This window comes from Halichoerus grypus, chromosome 7 (assembly GCF_964656455.1).
Source record: "Halichoerus grypus chromosome 7, mHalGry1.hap1.1, whole genome shotgun sequence".
In the NCBI taxonomy this organism is placed as follows: domain Eukaryota; kingdom Metazoa; phylum Chordata; class Mammalia; order Carnivora; family Phocidae; genus Halichoerus; species Halichoerus grypus.
The window spans coordinates 56,840,217-56,860,227 of record NC_135718.1 but is presented as its reverse complement, the minus strand read 5'-3'; the positions used below and the strand labels follow the sequence as shown (position 1 = coordinate 56,860,227).

General features: G+C 36.4%; 1 protein-coding gene across 8 annotated transcripts in view; it reads right to left on the bottom strand.

Annotated features, from left to right (window-relative positions):
• Positions 1-18,792, bottom strand: part of HERC4 (HECT and RLD domain containing E3 ubiquitin protein ligase 4) — a 131,342-nt gene extending 112,550 nt beyond the window's left edge. For 2 of the 8 annotated variants that reach the window (XM_036113869.2, XM_078077656.1), the window contains exons 1-2: positions 18,425-18,788; positions 16,345-16,649 (exon numbers count right to left, since the gene is read on the bottom strand). In XM_036113869.2, the coding sequence (XP_035969762.1) occupies positions 16,345-16,570 (226 nt within the window). In that variant the 5' untranslated portion in view covers positions 16,571-16,649; positions 18,425-18,788. Of the gene's footprint in view, positions 1-11,286; positions 11,420-16,344; positions 16,650-17,944; positions 18,099-18,408 lie in introns of those variants that run through there. The other 6 variants (XR_004924105.2, XM_078077658.1, XM_078077655.1 and 3 more) reach the window with 6 other exon arrangements.
• Between the last annotated feature and the right edge of the window lie 1,219 nt (positions 18,793-20,011).

Below are 20,011 nucleotides of genomic sequence, written 5' to 3'. Positions count from 1 at the left end.
TATGCAGAGAAAATACTGAAAAATACTAAATTGTCAATACTGGTTATCTATAAGTGGCTTTTTCTTTTTTTATTGTTCTTTAACTGTTTAAAGAACTATTATGTGTAGTTGATGCATTTTATGATTTTGACTTTTTAAAGATGAAGACCTTAATTACTTGGGAATAGCGAATGGCACCAATAAATAATTCAGAGTGCTTTTCCCCCCCCTTTAAATAACCATAGTGCTAATTTTTTACAGAGATTTATAACCAAAAGGCTACTTCACTCAAGGCATATACTTCTCTATTCTTAAAGTGAAATTACTGCTTACTGACATTTTTTTAAGGATCTGTAATACAATGCATATAATGATAATAAAACAAATTAATAAAACTAAACATCTAAACTAAATAAAAACTAAAACAAAAATTAAATGAAAATGTTTATTATCTAAAATTACCACCAATAGGAATTCGGAATGGTATAACCGGTAGTCACCAAAACATTTTAATGAGTTCCCGGATAAAATCTAAAGTTAACATAAAGTAATTTACATGTCTTAGCTGACAGCTCACAATAAAATAATGTTCTTATGGAGACAGAATTAAATTACAAAATTCTTTATAACAGATGTTTACAAGTTTGTACCCCTTTTATGCATTCTATACATACAGGTGCAGAGTTAGCATACATACATAGTTTATGGCACCGTGTTAGGCACTTTATTTAATCTCATTTAATCCTCATAACACCATGAGACAGGTGTACCATCATCCCTACTTCACAGATAAAGGTACTAAGATATAAAGGTACTAAGATATAAACATTTCCCTATTTATTGAACTGCCGTCCTTTTGTTAATATTTAAATAACAAGGTTATGTTTTTATTTTGGTTTTTTAAAGATTTTATTTATTTATCAGATAGAGAGACGGCAACAGAGGGAACACAAGCAGGGGGAGCGGGAGAGGGAGAAGCGGGCTTCCTGCGGAGCAGGGAGCCCGATGCAGGGCTCAATCTCAGGACCCTGGGATCATGACCTGAGCCAAAGGCAGACACTTAACGAATGAGCCACCCAGGCACCCCAACAAGGTTATGTTTTAATATTTTCAAAATATACTTAAAATTTTGTATTTAGGGCTTCATAACATTTTTTCTTTAGAAAAGTCCTTTCTGGGGGCGCCTGGGTAGATCAGCCAGTTGAGTGTCCAACTCTTGATTTTGGCTCAGGTCATGGTCTCAGGGTCATGAGATCAAGCCCCACGACAGGCTCGGTGCTCAGCTTGGAGTCTTCTTGAGATTCTCTCTCTCCATCTCCCTCTGCCCCTCCCTCCCCCACCTGCACTAAATAAGTAAATAAATAAAATCTTTAAAAAAAGAAGTCTTTTCTGGATGTCTGGGAACCACTGAAATTAACTGCTTTGAAAAGAAGTTGATATATAAAGACCCCAACATAAATATAATATCAAATAGTTGCTTTGCTTTCTTTTTAAGACAAGCAAGAATGAACCCTCAGAATATACTACCAGTTTTTGTTTTCTTAGACTCTTTGTATATTTGACATCCATTCATCAAAGGGTCAATTACATTAATTATATTTTCTTGTTTTCTGTATTCTTGAGGCTGACATTTGGGGAGCAGGAGGCTTACAGACCCCAGAAGAGATGGCCCTTCCCAGGGCTAGCTAATTCCTAAAGAAAACAACTTGCCCACAAGCATGCCTTTCATAGGCATACCACCAGTCCCTATCTCCTTGTCTCTCACACACCAAGCCAATATTTCCCTTACCCTAAATCACCCCAGGGCCAGGTACCAGGAAACTAAAAACCAACCCCACAGCCCAAAGCCTGGAAGAATTAACCAAATTAGCCCATCCAAACTGTTTATTCTGGCCAGGATGCCTTTCCCAAGGAAATCCCAATGAAGACCATGATCTAAGATCTCCCCTGTGCTCTTGTCTTCTGCCTCTTAACTACCCTAGTGTTCTCCCCTATGGCTGTGTGGCATGTGACTCCCTCTCTCTGGGACCTGAATATAATAAACTTCTTCCAACCTCATTCTTGTTTCCTCTTATGGCCACACTGACTTTACCATACTATACCCAACATGTACATTCTTACAATTTAAAATTTTACAATTTTGGTTATAATATCACTGATGGCCATCAAGTTAAGAGTCTATAATTTTTGGAGCGCCTGGGTGGCTCAGTTAGTTAAGCGTCTGCCTTCAGCTCAGGTCATGATCCCAGGGTCCTGGGATAAAGCCCGCTTCGGGTTCCCTGCTCAGTAGGGAGCCTGCTTCTCCTCTGCCACTCCCCCCGCTTGTGTACTCTCACTTTCTGTCAAATAAATAAATAAAATCTTTAAAAAAAAAAAGTCTATAATTTTCTTCTCTTCCTATGGTACATCCAATAAAATGCACTGATCATGTGTTTATTCAACAAACTCCTCGGGCCCCTCTGTGTGTACCAGTGTTGTCACTATAGTGATAAATATATATAAAAGTTTCTACCCTTCAGGAACTGACATGGTAGAGAAGATTTTTACCTACATAATTCTATACAATAGGAAGACAGAAATGCAACTTATTAATTTACTGAATGCTAGGTAACTGTGCTTGATACTGCACAAAATATCTGACTTGCAGTTCTTACAAAAGTAACCATGGAGATGTAGGATAGTCCTTCAGCTGGGCAATATTCAAGAGACAGAAATGGAAATATGCTGTAGAAAGAATAACCCAGAATTACAAGAAGGATGAACTAGAGCAGGGAGATCAGTAGGAAAGCTATTGCCACAGTTTTTGCATAGATAGTAATAGTCTAACTAGAATGAAAACAAAGAATTTCAGCTTGAGATAGGAGGACCCTAAGGGCCAGAGAGTTTAAAATAACTAGTTCAACGTCAAATATTTAGCCATTAGAAAAAAAAAAAAAAAAAGGAGAGTTACTAAAAAAACAATCAGTAAGATTTGGCAACTGAGGGGCGCCTGGGTGGCTCCGTCATTAAGCATCTGCCTTCAGCTCGGGTCATGATCCCAGGGTCCTGGGATCGAGCCCCACATCGGACTCCCTGCTCAGCGGGAAGCCTGCTTCTCCCTCTCCCACTCCCCCTGCTTGTGTTCCCTATCTCGCTGTGTTTCTCTCTGTCAAATAAATGAATAAAATCTTAAAAAGAAAAAAGATTTGGCAACTGAGTCAATGTCCGTGTTATGGGCTCAGGAAGCAGACCCTAAGGTGAATCTAAGGTTTGAACCTAAGTGAGTTCGAGAAACATTAATAAACAAGGAAGAGTTGTTTTTGTAGTTTGTTTTGGAGAGATGGAGATAGCTAACTTACAACTGTTTCCATTTAAAATATTCCTTTTTCTCCACATTTTATCAGTTTTAAATTTTCAGAAATATCTATAGTTGTCTTTCTTGATTTTCTCTTTCCTATAGTCAAACACCATATAAACAGTGGATACCCTAATTATTAACAGCATCTTTATATACTATGCAAATAAATTTAGGCACATTGTCGTTAAAATAATTACAAATGCAAAGTAAGAGTAGAAAGGTGTAACCAAATGCATTATTTTACCCTATCATTCTAGGAGGAGCAGAATTTAAAAGTGTGAATAAGCTGAATTTATTCAAGTGTCTATGTTCCTCAAACTATACCTTCTGTTATACACTGAATGTTTGTATCTCCCCAAACTTCATATACTGAAATCCTAAGCCCCAATGTGATGGTATTAGGGGGTAGGGATTTTGGTAGGTCATTAGGTCATGGAGGTGGTGCCCTCATGAATGAGATTAGTGCTCTTTCCCAGAGAGATCCCTCATGCCATGTGAAGATACACAGTGAGACAATGGCCCTCTATGAACCAAGAAGCAGGTCTTTTCCAGATACCAAATCTGCTAGCACCTTGACCTTGGACTCCCCAGCCTAAAGAACCATGAAAAATATGTGTTATTTAAGCCACCCAGACTATACTAATTTTGTTATAACAGTCTAAATGGACGAAGACATCTTCTAATTATTCATCATTAAATAAATTTTTTAAAATAAATGATTAACTTCTAACATTTATATCTTCTCACAGGAAATAAAAAGGGATCTTTAATTCTTTTATTTTTCTGTATCCACTGTATCTCTAAAGCCTGATGGTAAAGGAATCCAATTCATTTTCTATCTTGCTCCAATATAGCATTACCTCTAAACATCACAAACATACATTTTTTTGAAATTTTGGCGTACTTTTAAAAATTTGTCATAATATGAGCTCCAACAAGGTAATAGAAGACAGAAGTATTTTCATGCTTAACGCAGTATCTGGGACATAGTAGGAAGACATGTTTGTGGAATCAATGCCTGAAGTTCAGTCATAAAAAAAAAATGTGCATTGTCTATCTAAAGGCAAATATGGAACCAGCATGTAGCCCACTTCAGTGTAAGGCAGACCTAAAATTAAATTCCCACTCTAATATTAATGGCAGTTTTAAGAAACATTTAGAACACTCACCACATGCCAGGCACTGTTCTTTTCACTTTATGTGTTATCTCATTTAATCATTACAACCATCCTAAGAATGTGGCATGATTATCCTAACAGAAATACTTAGGCATAGAAAGGCTATGAGATGTGCCCAAGATAACACAATAAGAAGTAACAGAGTCAGAATTTGTATCCAAGCACTCTAATTCCAGAGCCTATTTAAAAATAATAGATAGTATATTTACATTATTTTTTTTTTTAAAAAGGGTATGCAGTGAAAATCTAGGTCTACCATCCATTATCCGCTACCAACCTAGTTCTCATCCCTATCTTACTTCTACACCAAGGTAACCACTATTATTAGATGTATGTATCTCTCCAGGGTTTTTTAAGTGTTATCTACAGGCAAATGCAAATATATATTTTTTCTTATTTTATCTAAAACATAGTTTTCTATAAAATGTTCTATACCTTGCTCTTTTTAATGATGTATCTTAGAGATCTTTACATATTAGTACACAAAAAACTCCTTTATTCTTTTCTCAATTACATAGTATTACATCACATTGATTGAACAGATGACAATTTATTTTACCAGTTCCCAACAGACAATCACAAGGTTGTTTCTAATGTTTTGCAATTATAAACAATGTTGCAGTAATATGTCAATGAGTCATTTTGTACAAGTACAAATGGAGCTATCAGAGCAAGAGCTATATTCTTGTGCTTCTTGAAGAAAGGGTATGTGCATTTGCAATTATAACATATGTTCGCAAAATACCCTCCTAGTGTTAACCAATTTACACTAACCACCTATGAACACTTGTTTAGTGACAGCCTCACCATAGAGGATATAGCAGTGCCCTCCCCTTATTCCCAGGGGATACATCCCGAGGCCCAGTGGATTCCATTTTGAAACCATGGATAGTAATGAATACTGTATATACTGTTTTCTCTATACATACATAATGTTTAATTTATAAATTAGACACAGTAAGAGATTAACAATAATAAAATAGATTATAACATACTGTCAGAAAAGTTATGCGGTCTCACCCTCTCTCAAAACATCTTATTGTAATGTACTCACCCTTCTGTGAAGATGTAAGATGATAAAATGCCTACCAATGAGATGAAGTGAGGTGAATGATGTAGGCACTGTGAGAGAGCATTAGATGACTACTGACCTCCTGACATCAGGACCATCTGCTTCTGGACCTGCAGATGACCATGGGTAACTAAAACCTCAGAAAGTAACTCTGGTTTGGGGTTGAAGGAGCTATTCTATTATCAAAGTTAAGGATTTTTGCTAACCTGTTATGTAAAAAAATGGTACCTCAGTGTAGTCTTCTGCATTTCTCTTAATATGAATGAAGCTGAAGAGTATTCATTTAAGAGTCATTTGTATTTCCCTTTTTGTGAACTGCCTGTTCATATCCTGTGACCATGCTGCTACTGGACTGTTTTCATCTTGCCGATTTCTAGGAGTGCTTTATATATGGGAAATTAGCATTCTGACTGAGTCAAATATTTTCCCATTTGTCTTTTAACTTGTTTATAGTGATTTCTACCTAACAAAACTTTTTTCAGTTTACTTTTCTGTGCCTCTTCACAATTTAGTCAGAAAGGCTTTCCTGACTCTAATGAACAAATTTGTCCATGTTTTCTTTGAGCACATTTATCATTACAGTCTTTACATTTAAATATCTGATTCACTTGGAATTTATCCGAATATATACATGGCGTGAGGTAGTAATCCAATTTTTTTTGTTCCCTAGATGATGCTCCTACTTATTCCAAGATCATTTATTAACAGCCCCGCTTTAATTTTTCCCACTGATCTGAGGTGATTTAAGTCTATGTCTGGGCTTTATATTCTGTTTAATATGTCTATTTGTGAGGCAGTTTTAACTATTAAGACTTTAAAATATTTTACATATTGTGGCACCTGGGTGCCTTAGTCGGTTAAGTGTCTGCCTTTGGCTCAGGTCATGATCCCAGAGTCCCAGGATCAAGCCCTTCATCGAGCTCCCTGCTCAGCAGGGAGTCTGCTTCTCCCTCTGCCCCTTACCCCGCTCTCGTGCTTTCTCTCGTTTTCTCTCTCTCAAATAAATAAAACCTTTTTTAAAAAATCTTTAAAAAAATGAAATAAAATGTTACATATTTCTGCTCTTATTTTTCAGTGTTTTCCTGGTTTCTTTATTTTTTCATAAGAACTAGAGAATCCATTTATCTCGTTTCTTCAAAAAAAAAAAAAAACCACTTGGTATTTTTATTAGGATCACCTTAAGTTGACAAATTATTTAGAGAAAATGGACAGATTTACTTAGATTAGTATTCCTACTTAACAAACATGGTTTCCATTTGTCTAAAATTTTTGTGTTCCTCAGAAGTGCTTTCAAGTCTTCTTCAAATAGGTCTTGCACATTTCTTAGGTTATTCCTGGGTCATTTTATCTTTCCCTTGCTATTATAAATGATGTCTTTCCTTTCATCATTAACATCTAATTGGTTCTTGTTTCCATTACATTTTAATTTTGATTTAGGGCAAGTTTTTAGCCTCTTGAAGTTTTACTTCCCTCACCAGCAAGATTGAACCAATATGTACTTTGCAGGGTGGTTTTATGATTCCGGGATAATGTATAAAAAAGATTTAGCTCAGTGCCTGGCACATAATGGTGGTTACCATTATTATTTTTAAGTATCAGTGTCCCAGTATCTAAATAATATATTCCAAATATTATTTCTTGTTAAACTTCTCTCCAGTTATGAGGTTTGTATCTTTCTTCTCCCTTTACATTGTAATACCAACTTCTAATGTGTTCCCTTTCCTCCATATTTCCAGTTGCAGAGGCTTACTCAACTCCCCAACTCAGTGTAGAAATAGAGCTATGTTCAGACAGATGTAACACCAATCTGTCAGGCTTTTATGTAATTACTCTCCAGAAGATAAGTTTAGGTCCATTACGTCCATTTCTGTTAGAATGCCTAGTTATGAAATCTATAGGTAAGCAATACCTGCATCAAAAATCAGAAAGTATACATGCACTAATAAATAAATACTTGGGACCAATTGTGGGAAGCAATCTAAGCTCTACTTTACTTTCATCATGCCACACTCAAAAAAAAAAAATCACAAGCTTCTTCAAAACAGGTAAAGCAGCTAAACTTTCCTGCAATTGTTTTTAGATGCTCCTAATTCTGCTCCTCTTATAGCCTTATGCTGTTCCTTCCCCATTCCCATTTCCCTTTCACAGAAACAACAGCATATCTGAGGACACATTTTCTAGGGGCTCTTGCCTACATGCCAACACATACACAATATATAGTAACAATTATTTCAGCTCTCAGTGGAATCAAAAGTAACTTCTAGTGATTGCATCTTGTGACTTCAAAAACTTTGTTTCCAGTAAAACCTGGAAGAAAGTCATAAAGTCAGGCATAATTAAGTAACAAGTTTGTGTCAGTTAAGCAAAAATAAACAAATGAACCTCTTAATAAAATTCAAATGAGTGGGATATCAGATGGTACCTGGCAAATAAATGTTTCAATTTTACAAAGGTGTTACATCACCAGGTACTTTAAACAGTCCCCACAAAACACAAAAATAAGTACTGTTAACAGATTGTTAATTACTCAAGTAAATAGGCTGGAATCAGGGAGAAATTTACAGTTCAAATGTTAGCCTACTTTGTACTGAAGAGGAAAAAAAACTGGAAATAAAACATCTCATGCCTTTAGCACTGATCTTTCTCCCCACTTACAGTACTGAATTTCTTACTGATCACTAAATATTGTTAACAAGTTCAAAGCAAAATTCACCCCACCATATCTTTTCTCTCCTCCTAAAATAGGACAATTAACATTCCTCTTCTTCCTGGAGTCCACATTTCTATTAAATACTAATTCAACCTCGGATCACACCTGGCTCCCCCCCTTTACCTTACTGTTACCAAAGTAACTGGTTACCAAAGCCTGTCTATTCTTTCTGCCTCCCTAATCTCTCCTTAATCTAACTGCTCCCTTGTATTAAAGGGCCATCATTACAGCCTAATTGATTTCTTTACCTCTAAATTCTCTCCCCTCCTTTATAAAAACCTGATAATTCTCATTAGAAACTATCAGTGGATATCCACCAAATTCAAGCTCCCTAATTTGATTAATTCTATAATCTGAGCTCAATTTTACCTTTCTAACCTTCTTGCTCACATTCTCAGACATCTGAGTTAACTGGACTACTATTCCCTTAACAGGCCTCCAATTTGCCTATTGCCATTTCAGCTGCTTTACCTATAAAGCATCACTCTTCATTCTTTCCTCCTTGAAATACTATGTATCCTTCCAGTTCATATACTATCTTCCCTATAGAAACTCACCTACAATCCACTCCATTCCAAATGGTTACAATATTCCTCTGTACGCAGTAATCTGTTTATGCATCTTATAACACTTAGCACATTTATATGCATTTCTATTTATTTCTGCACTTGTTTTATCTTCCTTTCCGGATCTTAAAATGATATTCATCCATTATACTCAAAAGCTTGTCATATGAATACATTTTTAAAAACTTTCATTTACAGGGCCACCTGGGTGGCTCAGTCATTAAGGCTCTGCCTTCGGCTCAGGTCATTATCCCAGGGTCCTGGGATGGAGCCCCACATCGGGCTCCCTGCTCGGCAGGGAGCCTGCTTCTCCCTCTCCCACTGCCCCTGCTTGTGTTCCCTCTCTCGCTGTGTCTCTCTCTGTCAAATAAATAAATAAAATCTTTAAAAAAAAAAAAAAACACTTTCATTTACAAATATCTTCTTAGCTTATCAACTTTGTAGGGCGAGGCACAACTATGCTTAATTTTGTTTAAATAAATTCAGTTATCATTTCTTCTAGATTTGCTAAAATTAAAGATATTCTTTTTCCTAAAGAAATTAACAGAGATGCAAATAAAGACTAAATTGATATAAACATGCATGGTATCATAATTTATAATAAAAATCTGGAAATAAGTTCCAAAAATAGGAGAACACAAATTTTGGTACGTTTAAATGATGAAGTGTTAAACTATCATTAACAATAACCCTAAACAATATTTTAAAACATGGGGAAATAATTATTATTTAATTATTACTGGAACAAAAAATTGAGATATAAGAATATACTCTCAGTCTGTGATCACAAACATATATGAGTATAGAAAAAGTGTTAAATGACAACAGTGTTTATCTACAAATGACGGTATTATGGTTGAATTTTACTTGCCTGTATTTTTCAAATTCTCTACCAAAAACATGAAATACTTTTAAAAAAAAACTATGAACTAAAAATGTGTTATTTCAGAGTAGCAGGACACTTAGCAAAGGAAAAAAATGAAACTAAACTCAGATATTAATAAGGAAATAATTAGGATATTTTAAAATAATGTCAAAAACACATTAAAGGACTCTAGAACATTTTCTATAAGGCCAACAAAAGCTAAACTAAACTTCTGCCATCCTGGAACTGAAGAAAAAAGAAAAATTCCATGCAAATAAAATATTATGGTTTGAAAACTGAGCCACCAATATTCAAGAAACTTCCCTTAATAACAATAACTCCAAAAACACATTTATACACAGCACAGATTTTTATTGCATGTAAAGTAACTATCACAATTCATTAAGATAATTATGTATCTTAATAAATAATTATTGTCTTCTTAATTCCATCAGCATGAAAAAGATCCATAGAAGCTGAAAGGAGATAAATCATGGGCTCTTTAATATGGTTTCTTTGTTAGTGCTTCCCACTTTCCTATTCACTAACACAATCCTAGCACAAAAAAGCCCTTATAACAACATATGAATACATGTCCTCTATTAGGTTTTCTTTACTATGTATGTACCTATACCTGATATATATCCAAGTACCTGATACGCTTTCTAGTCTAGGAAAACTAAGTATCTATGAAGTGAGACTTAGTTCTTCAAAGCAATTTTAAAAGTACATGGGGTCTATAAGAAATGAGCTTTAATAGTACTACACATTTGTATGACATATTGGGAACACAGAACCCTAAGAACACTTACTAAGGAGATGATGGAAACTAGACCACCTAAGCTTTCACCTACAACAAGGATTCCTTCTAACTCCCCAAACCGGGAAACTGAAATCTACCATACTCCTATTCTTTCAAGGAAAGTAAGTGGTTCACTACCAATCAGATAAAAAACACCAATATACCAAAGACGAACAAAAAACTAATTGGTTCTAAATCCTCTCAAGAAGCCTCTATTTGTTAGACTGCTCAGATTAGGCATCTATTTATTATTGTCTTCTTTATGGATTAAAAATTTTATAAAGCATGAATCAAACCAATGCATCCTATAAAGAGCTACATGGCAGGCTTAATACAATTTAACTAATCCAAGTTCCAATGTTGACACCAAATCAATCACACCTGGCAGTTACTATGGATCTCGGATAGTAGCACAGCAAAGCATTAGACAACAAAGGGAAATAGAATATGATATATAACAGAAAAAGAGAAAAGACTGGGTATTACCATAATTTTTTGTTTAAATATGCCTCATACCACACAAGGTTATAATGAAGTACCAAAGTGGTAACACAAGCAAGCATCTTGGTAAAATAATGATTTATTTCAATAGGCCATCACATAAAATGGCAAAGAAACAAATTAGTATTTGATCTGCCTCAAATAAAAGATATTACTGTAAATAATTCTAAACATAAGAACAATTTAGTGAATAAGGTAGGAGACTGGTAGACTTAAATTTTCAGATTCAATTTATAGGTGTTCACCAGTCACCTGCTGTTTTGACAAGTTACTTACCAACTTGTGCTGCCATTTCTCCGTAAATTTATCCCCTAAGATGAGGATAATTCTTGCAAATTGTGTCACAAGCATTTTGAAAGGAACCATGAGTTATTGTGTAATGCTCTTGAAATTCCTCAGATGTAGGGTCCTACACAAAGTAAAGTATTATTATACATCTCTCTAACAGTAGTCATCTGTTTGCATTATGATTTTTTTTTCCCTACCCTTGACACTGTGATTCTTGGGCACTAACCTTCCTCAAAGTAAAGTGTCCAAAGCAAGCCTCCATTCCTGACCCAAGTAATTACTTTTTTCAAGTCTTCATATCATCCACATCTTTCTCATCCTTAGAAGGTATCATGAAAACTAGGAATTATAAAACATAATAAGCTTCTTTGGTATTATATGCTTTAGTTCAATAAGAAACATGTGGGATAATCTGGTAATTTTAATCTTCTCTTAAGTGAACAATTTTATTTCACATATTTATACATTTATTTTCCTATATTACTTTTTAAATTTCAACTATATTTTAAGAAGTTCATTTATAGATTTATGTTTTATGAACAGAGAGAGCAAGTCAGAAAATGATGCAGCAAAAAGGCAAGCAAGTAATTACTGCTATGTGACCAAAATGCTTTCAATGGACTGACCCAACAGTAGAAATCACCATTTAGAGATATAGGAAAAAGAATCAATGCTCATCATCTTCACAACTTCTGTAGAAGAGTTGAGCATAAGCTACAACAAATTTTATACTACTGACAACTTTATCGGCTGCTGACTTCGCTAATCAAGTTAGTCTTCAGTTAAGGAATGAAATACATATATTTGTATTTTTAGTTTATGTTGGCATGATATTACATCTTGAAAATAGGACTCTCAACCTTCTTATACAGTTCCTAAAATGACTTCCTTCTGAATTTATACATGAGAAGGGAGGAGATAATAAAATACATCTTTACCGTATAACATTAGTTATAAAAGAGTAAAATTTTAAGAGTTTTTTTTTTTTTTAACCCTCAGAATGACATTAAAATACTGATGGAAACTAGTTTCCTCCTAGGTGAATAAACACTCTTTTATCTTTTAAATATGGCAAGTGAAAACCTTCATGGGATAAAGGTAAAACCACAGCATTTAGAGAGCTCCCTTAACATTTGCTAGCCTACTAATTGTTAGTCTTTTAATCTCATTTTACTTCAGTTTTCCTCATTTGTAAAATGGGGACTGTAACACCTGCCCTAGCTACCATACAAGACTGTTGTGAGGATTAAATGAGATAATCTAACTGAAAGAACTCTGTAAACCATGAAAAACTATCAAAACAATCATTTTTAAGAGGACTATATCACATTATTTTACAAATTCATCGTCATAAAATATTTAGTACTATTTCTAACATGAAATAAATGGAAACAGATGTGCAAAACAGTAAGACCATGGTTACCAAATAATACCTATGATTGAATATACAGTGAATAAATGATCTTGTTAAAAAAAAAAGTACACTTCCTATACATTATCTTAAAATCTTCAGAAGTGAATTTGGAAGGAAATATAAAAATAAAACAATTTATTCAGATGGACTGGTCTAGCATATTAAAGATCAGATATATTTATCTGTTAGCTATGAATTAAGAAACTAAGAGCCACTAGCTAAAAAAGAGTTTTGAAAAATTCTTATGAAGGAAAAATACATACACGAGAGTGAAACAGATGTTCACGCCTCTGGAAATAATCAGAAAGAGCTAGTAGTGATAGCAAGGGGCATACATATACAAGAGAACGGAGATGAACATGGACACAATCTGTACTTTTGGTGTATAATAAAGGATATCAGTGAACCTTTCCTTTGTGGTTCCTAAAATTTTCAGAATGGAAACCTCTCCCAATAGGCCATAGGCTGAATCTATTTACTACACTGTAAGCCTGAGTCCTCCAGTAGGTTATGATAACTCTCAAGAATAGCTTATCCTTGGGGCGCCTGGGTGGCTCAGGCGGTTAAGCGTCTGCCTTCAGCTCAGGTCATGATCCCAGCGTCCTGGGATGGAGCCCCGCATCGGGCTCCCTGCTCGGCTGGAAGCCTGCTTCTCCCTCTCCTACTCCCCCTGCTTGTGTTCCCTCTCTCTCTGTCTCTATGTCAAATAAATAAAATTTTTAAAAAAATCTTAAAAAAAAAAAAGAATAGCTTATCCTTAATGAATGAAGCCACCTGTTTCTCTTTCACTCCTTACTATAGAATATTTAGTATGCTTATAAAGCCATTATCTACAAGGAAACAATTCCTAGCTCCCTCCTTTCTGTATGCTGTCAGTTTAAAGCTCTGATGAAATGAATTATGTTTATTATATGGTCCTAGAAATTCAATCAGACTCACTCAATTAACAGAAAACTTTAAAACCAGTTATATAAGAACTCCTTACCTCCTAATTCAGTCCTCAAAAACTCACAAATTAAAAAAAAAAAAAAGTTCAGGAAGGAATACATTTATTTAAATCACTGAAGAATTATTCCCAAGGGAAATAATTTTAGTTAAAAACATTAGAAGTTTCCACTCTAACACCTTAAGTCAAAACTGAGGTTAAAAGAAAAGTCCCTATCAGAGCACTACCTCCTTTTGAACTTTTACTTTCTCCTACCTCTGTAACTCAGATATACTTCAATGTGTCATTGAACCTGGACTTCCAGTAAAAAGCTTTTCTCAAGATCAGGCTCTTCTTTAAAACTAAACTATTTCAGCTCCAGATTTATTTTCTGGCTATTTATGTGATCAGGGGTTGAATTAAAATTAAGACTTCATTTTCTCCCAGAAATCTTTAATCTACCCCACAATGACATTTCCCATCATTAAAACTTCCCAGTTTCAAGGGACATATCCTATCATCTCAACCTTCAATCCTCTCCAGCTATTTCACTTATGTATGCCTTAACTCCCAACCCAGGCTCCAAATTTTTCAAAGACAAAGTTCATGCCTTTTTCATTTTTCTAGTCCATAAGTGTACCCTGGACAATAAGGCAATCCTGAAGAGGTATTGTAAATTAGGTAAACCCACCCTCCCAACTTTATAGTACCAAATAATGCTTCGAAGATGAATCAATACGGTATATAAATGTCACAATGCAATCATCACAATGTCAACATGACCACAAAAAAACCTCTCCTGGCTAGTTAAGTTTCTGAGAATCTTACCTACAGAGTTAAAAGCTGTTAAAGACACATACTACTAATGCACAGTGGCACAGTGTCTACCCTTGTCCTGGACACAAAACAGATGCTTAGTAAGATTTAAAAAATTTAAACTTTAGTAAATTTCAGTAACTATACTGGCAATTCCTATGTGCTGGCTTTGTACTTTTACTTGTTCTGTAGCCTCTCAGAAATTACTAAAGCGGGCGCCTGGGTGGCTCAGTTGGTTAAGCGACTGCCTTCGGCTCAGGTCATGATCCTGGACTCCCGGGATCGAGTCCCACATCAGGCTCCCTGCTTGGTAGGGAGTCTGCTTCTCCCTCTGACCCTCTCATGCTCTATCTCATTCTCTCTCTCAAATAAATAAATAAAATCTTTAAAAAAAAAAAAAAAAAAAAAAAAGAAATTACTAAAGCAATACAGAGATTTGTTCAATTACTTCTGTGGAGCATGTTAAGTATAAAAAAAGCAACAGCCCCAAAACCATGAAAATCTCAACTTGAGGCAGCATTCCAAGCTAAGCAAAAAAGGTAAAGGATACATCTGCCTCTGAAGCAGTGATAGCAAATATATATCAATAAATTACCATTCATGTCTACACATGACAACCTCAATACCTAAGATTATGAAATTCTGATAAGATTCCATAAAATATTCTTAGTGAGGTAGAGTACAAGACAGCTGCCACTTTACCTTGAGTTCTGCAATAATTAAACCTACTGTATTAAGGATTGCTACCATTCATCCGAAAGACTTAAATTACAAATTAAGGCAGAAGGAAAAAGATTAAGACCCTACCAACAAAGAAAGGATGAAAATTATACAGTATTTACAAGTTAGAAAGGTGAGGTCTGGCATGGTGGTGAGATGATATGAAAGATGAATAACATGCTTTAATATTTAATATCTTACTATTTTATATCTACATTAACCTCTCAAAAGTAGACTAACAATAGAAACCACTTAAATAATGAAGTGGTAAAGAAAAATAATTCCATAGAAAATACTTAAGTGCCATTAATTTGAGTTAAAAGAAGAAACTATAAATCAGTACAGCTGCAGTCTTATCTGATTTTACCATCTTAAGAATTAACTTTTAGTAATCATAATTGAAAGCAAAATTCACATAACAATATTTCTAAGTTTGGTAATATCTTATTTTTAAAATCTGTCTATATCCAGGAAGAGAACATGACATGAGAACAAATTCCTTAAAATTCTCATTACACTAAAGATTATTTTACATTTGGCTTATATGGCTACTACAAAATCAGGACATACCATAGTCACAAAACTTTTAATAGCTAGTGCAGCTACTTGAAAGTATGAAATTAGGGGAATAAAAGATATTTCAAACTAAACCAAATAAAATTCTGTATTTCATATACTACAATAGGGAGAACAAAAGAAAAATTAGGATATATTTTAGGCAAGTTTCCATCTTATTTACTTTTCTTTCTGATGTATGGAAAACAACACAATAAATTATGCATTTAAAACCTGCCAAGGTAGCTGAATAGTACTTATTACACAGGACCTACATTCTATATGCTCTATACCTATATACTCTGTCCGAAAGAAAAGGTATCCACACGGCATGCTGGTTTTCTCTATTGTTTTACAACACCATAAAATTCTGAAACCAAAGCTTCATACAATAAGGGTTTATAACAACAGTAGTTTAAAATAATAGAAACCACAAAATAATCAAGTACTTAGAAGCATACAAATGTAAAGGATATATTTAACTCCTAGTTTGCTTTTAAAGCTTGATAAAAAAAAATATGGGTTTAGGAAATAAGGAAATTATGGAAATTATTTGACATTTCAAACTTACATGATATAATTATTAGAAAGAGCAAACAAAAATTTTTCAACTTACCTGGTTTCTTTCTGGATTTTTCATGACCTAGCTGTCCTAGATCATTACATCCACATGTGTACACTGTTCCATCATCCAGAACAAATACTGTATGTCTGAGTCCACATCCCACATCTCGGACCTTTTTATTTATAAAAAAGTCACTTTTTCTGGGCTCTAGTACAATTTCTTCATCAATTCCACCCAAACCTAGCTGTCCAAAAGATGCATTTCCCCAGCACAACATGTTTGTAATTCTTTTGGTCTTCCAGTTTCAATAAAAAACTTCCTTCTGAAACACTGGAAATTTGGAGGTATACCTATGTCTGAGGAGATACAAAAAAGTTAATATGACTTCAAAGGAAACATGATGTATAACTGTTCTTTCAAGTGCTATGCTACAATAATTACTACATAGTAAACACGAGATCTATTTTACTATATAAGTATCATCCAGTTTAAAAAACCAATCAGTCGAATTTTTAAAAATACACAAACATTTACAGAAAATTTCACTCAAATTCTTTGCAAAATTTAAAACATATTAACTAGTTTTGACTTTTTGCTACCTTATGTTAGACTAATCTAATGGAAACATTAAGTACTTTGATCAACTTAATTTTTGCTTCACTTTAAATCATTTTATTCTGAGCAAGAAATAAAACATCTATCCACTACCCCCAAAATCAAGTATATACACAGTGAAAAATTCTTCCAACTACACAAACATAAAACCTTGCAATCTCCCTCAAATCATAATTAAACCTTTTAATACCTACCTCTGTATCAGCAAACAACTGAAGTTCTTACTTGTAACAGAAATAAAACCAGTAATGGAAACTTTAAATTTCCCACAATTTAAATGATCTTCCAAGCATTCATACGAATAGGCCCTGGAGAAAAGTATGGTTCTCTCTCGCCAAACCTCAATCTTAAAACAATCGCCTCCAAAGATGTATTTTACAAATCAAAATAGTAACACTCCAACCTCACTACTTATTTAATTTTAAAACTAAGTCACCGTACATAATTATATACTCACAAAACAAAATATGCAGTTTAAGTATCAAGATGCTCCCCCAAATTCAACATTTTCTATTACGAATGGTAACCGTGACTGAAAAATATTTCTCCCGGGCAATCTGTATCGATCTATACCTCTATGACAAGTATTTGGAAATGGGAAAAAAATGCAAATAACCCTACCACTGCCGATTTTTCAAGAATAGGAATGGGGGATGGGACACTGATTGGTGGCGAAATCTGTAGAACTTTCCAGTACACTGAATATTTCTTCCCTTGTAAAGACACGTATCAAAGAGTCCATTTCATGTAAACCCACACAGACTTTTAAATACATCACGTTACTAAATAACAATTACAGGAAGTCAGCCTTATTCCCGTTGTAGTCACCCACATTCCTTACACAGAACCTGAGAAGTTTCAAAACCCAACTTTCCTACGTTCCGGCTAGCAATTGCCAAATCTGTCCATTCCATGATCTATCCATTCAGAGAAGTTTGATTTTATTCTTTTGGGACACTGGAACTCTATGGTTCCCAAGAGTTCTGCATTGTCTAACCATATTTTTTTTTTTTAAGAATAGACGACAGAAAAATACCTCCGATTTCAGCGCATGAGGTTTAACCATCCTTTTCTTTAAAAAGTCAGAAGGTATGGGAAAGGCGTCCTCTCGCCAGCAACAGGTAGGGGAATGAGAAGCACTTTATTCCCATCATTCCCTGAACATGCACTCAGATCAGCCCAGGGGAACCAGGAGAGAGAAATCGTCTGCACACACCCAACCCCGCGGGCCGACCAGTCAACTACGGCAGCCGCCCGATCGCAGCAGCCGTAGAGGCCAGTCGACAAGGCTCCGCACTTCGGCAGCCCTCAGTCGAAGGGAGGCCCTTCCCCAAGGAGGTGCGACATTCCAGCCCCCCGGCCAGAGAGCACCAACGCAGTCCTCGTCCCCCACCCCCCACCCCGAGGAAGCGCTGAGAAAGCACCCAGCGCCAAGCCGGCCTGTATCCGCCCAGCCCGGCCTGCCCCCTCCCTAACGCCGTCACACGCCCCCGAACCCACCGGGGCAACGACTCACCCAGCCTCTCCAGGCAGGGGAAGCCCAGGGCGACGGGGGGGCGGCGCCTCCCCAGAGAGCGAGGCAGCGCGGCAGCTGAGGCAGGTCTCCAGCTCCTGGACCCTCCTTCTTCTGCCAGTGGCGGCGAACACCAGGGCTCCTCCGGCGTCGGTGCCGCTGCCCCGCTGCTCCCCTCCCCGGCTCCTGTGAAACTTTACCGGGTACCTACAGAAAAGCAGCAGCCACCGCTGTCCAGCCCAGAGACAGCCGTCAGCGACCCGGATGGAGCGGGCGGGGAAGGACAGGAGGCAAGCGGGGCGGAGAGCGCGAGGGGTGGGGAGAGTTGGGGAAGAGACTGGGGAGGAGAAGGGAGAGGGGGAAGGTAGCTAAGCGGGGAGGGGGAGGGGGAGGGGTAGGCCGGAAGTGAGCCACAGAGCACGCGCGCGAGCCCGCCCACTTCCCGGCCTGCGCGCCTGCGCCGGAATCCTTCCAGGGCACCTCGACTGGAGCGCCTGCGTAGTGTGTGCTTTGCGTTGCTTTAAGAGGAGGAAAATGCCAACTACAGAAGTTGGAGTTTGCGAAAGCGGGTGGAGGTCTTTGGCGTGTCTTGTAACAAAGCTTCGGCGCGCTGATTGGCATTTTAGTGAAGAAAATCCCTTCGTTTGCTGGTTGTCTTTCTGCTCATAGGTTCCAGTCTCTATTATTTCATTCTGCCTTTTTCCGAGGAGAATTTGAAGTGGTAGATAAAGATCACAAATACGAATATAAAGGCGGGTGAAGCCTTTTATTTTACCCTTAGCCTCAACTGGAGCTAATCTGAGGATGCCAGGTACATTCATAGCAATGACTGAATCTACTGGCCTGAAATATATCAATCAGCACCACCAGTTCAGGCTGCTGGTGTAGTGATGGCTGCCATCACATTGCACTCTGCCTGAAAGATAAACTTACACAGTGTAAGGCCTCCTTCATTCAGAGAAAATTAAGCAGCGTATGTGACTGGAGTCCCTGCTTCATAAAAACGAAGTCTGGCTTTCCTAGGGCAGTCTTCATAACAGTCTCTTTAAAAGGAGGAAAATTTGAAACAAGGCACTCTTGAAATTTTGCTAGACTTTGCTAGAACTTGTGACTTCAGAGTGAATGTTGAGAATTCAGGAAGAATTCCTCAATAAGCCAAGTTTCTTTATCTCGTTGAAAAATGTATTTCAGATTAGGAAATGCCTGTGCTAAAATATGTGTGTGTATTATTCTTTTAGGGCTGCCGTAACAAAATACCATTAATTGGATGACTTAAAACAAATTCATTGTCTCACAGTTAGGGAGGCCAGAAGTTGGAAATCAGTGTGGCAGCAGGATTGGTTCTCTCTTGAGGTCTCAGAAGAGAATCTCCTCCATACGTTTTTAACTTCTGGGGGTTGCTGACAATCCTTGGTATTTCTTGGTTTGTAGATGCATCACTGTAATCTCTGCTTCTGTCTCTAGATGGTGTTCTTCCTGGTGTGTCTGTGTCCAAATTTCCCTCTTATAAGGACACCATTCATTGGGTTAAGGCCCACCCTGATCCATTATGACCTCTTTTAACTGAATTACATCTGCAAAGACCTCTTT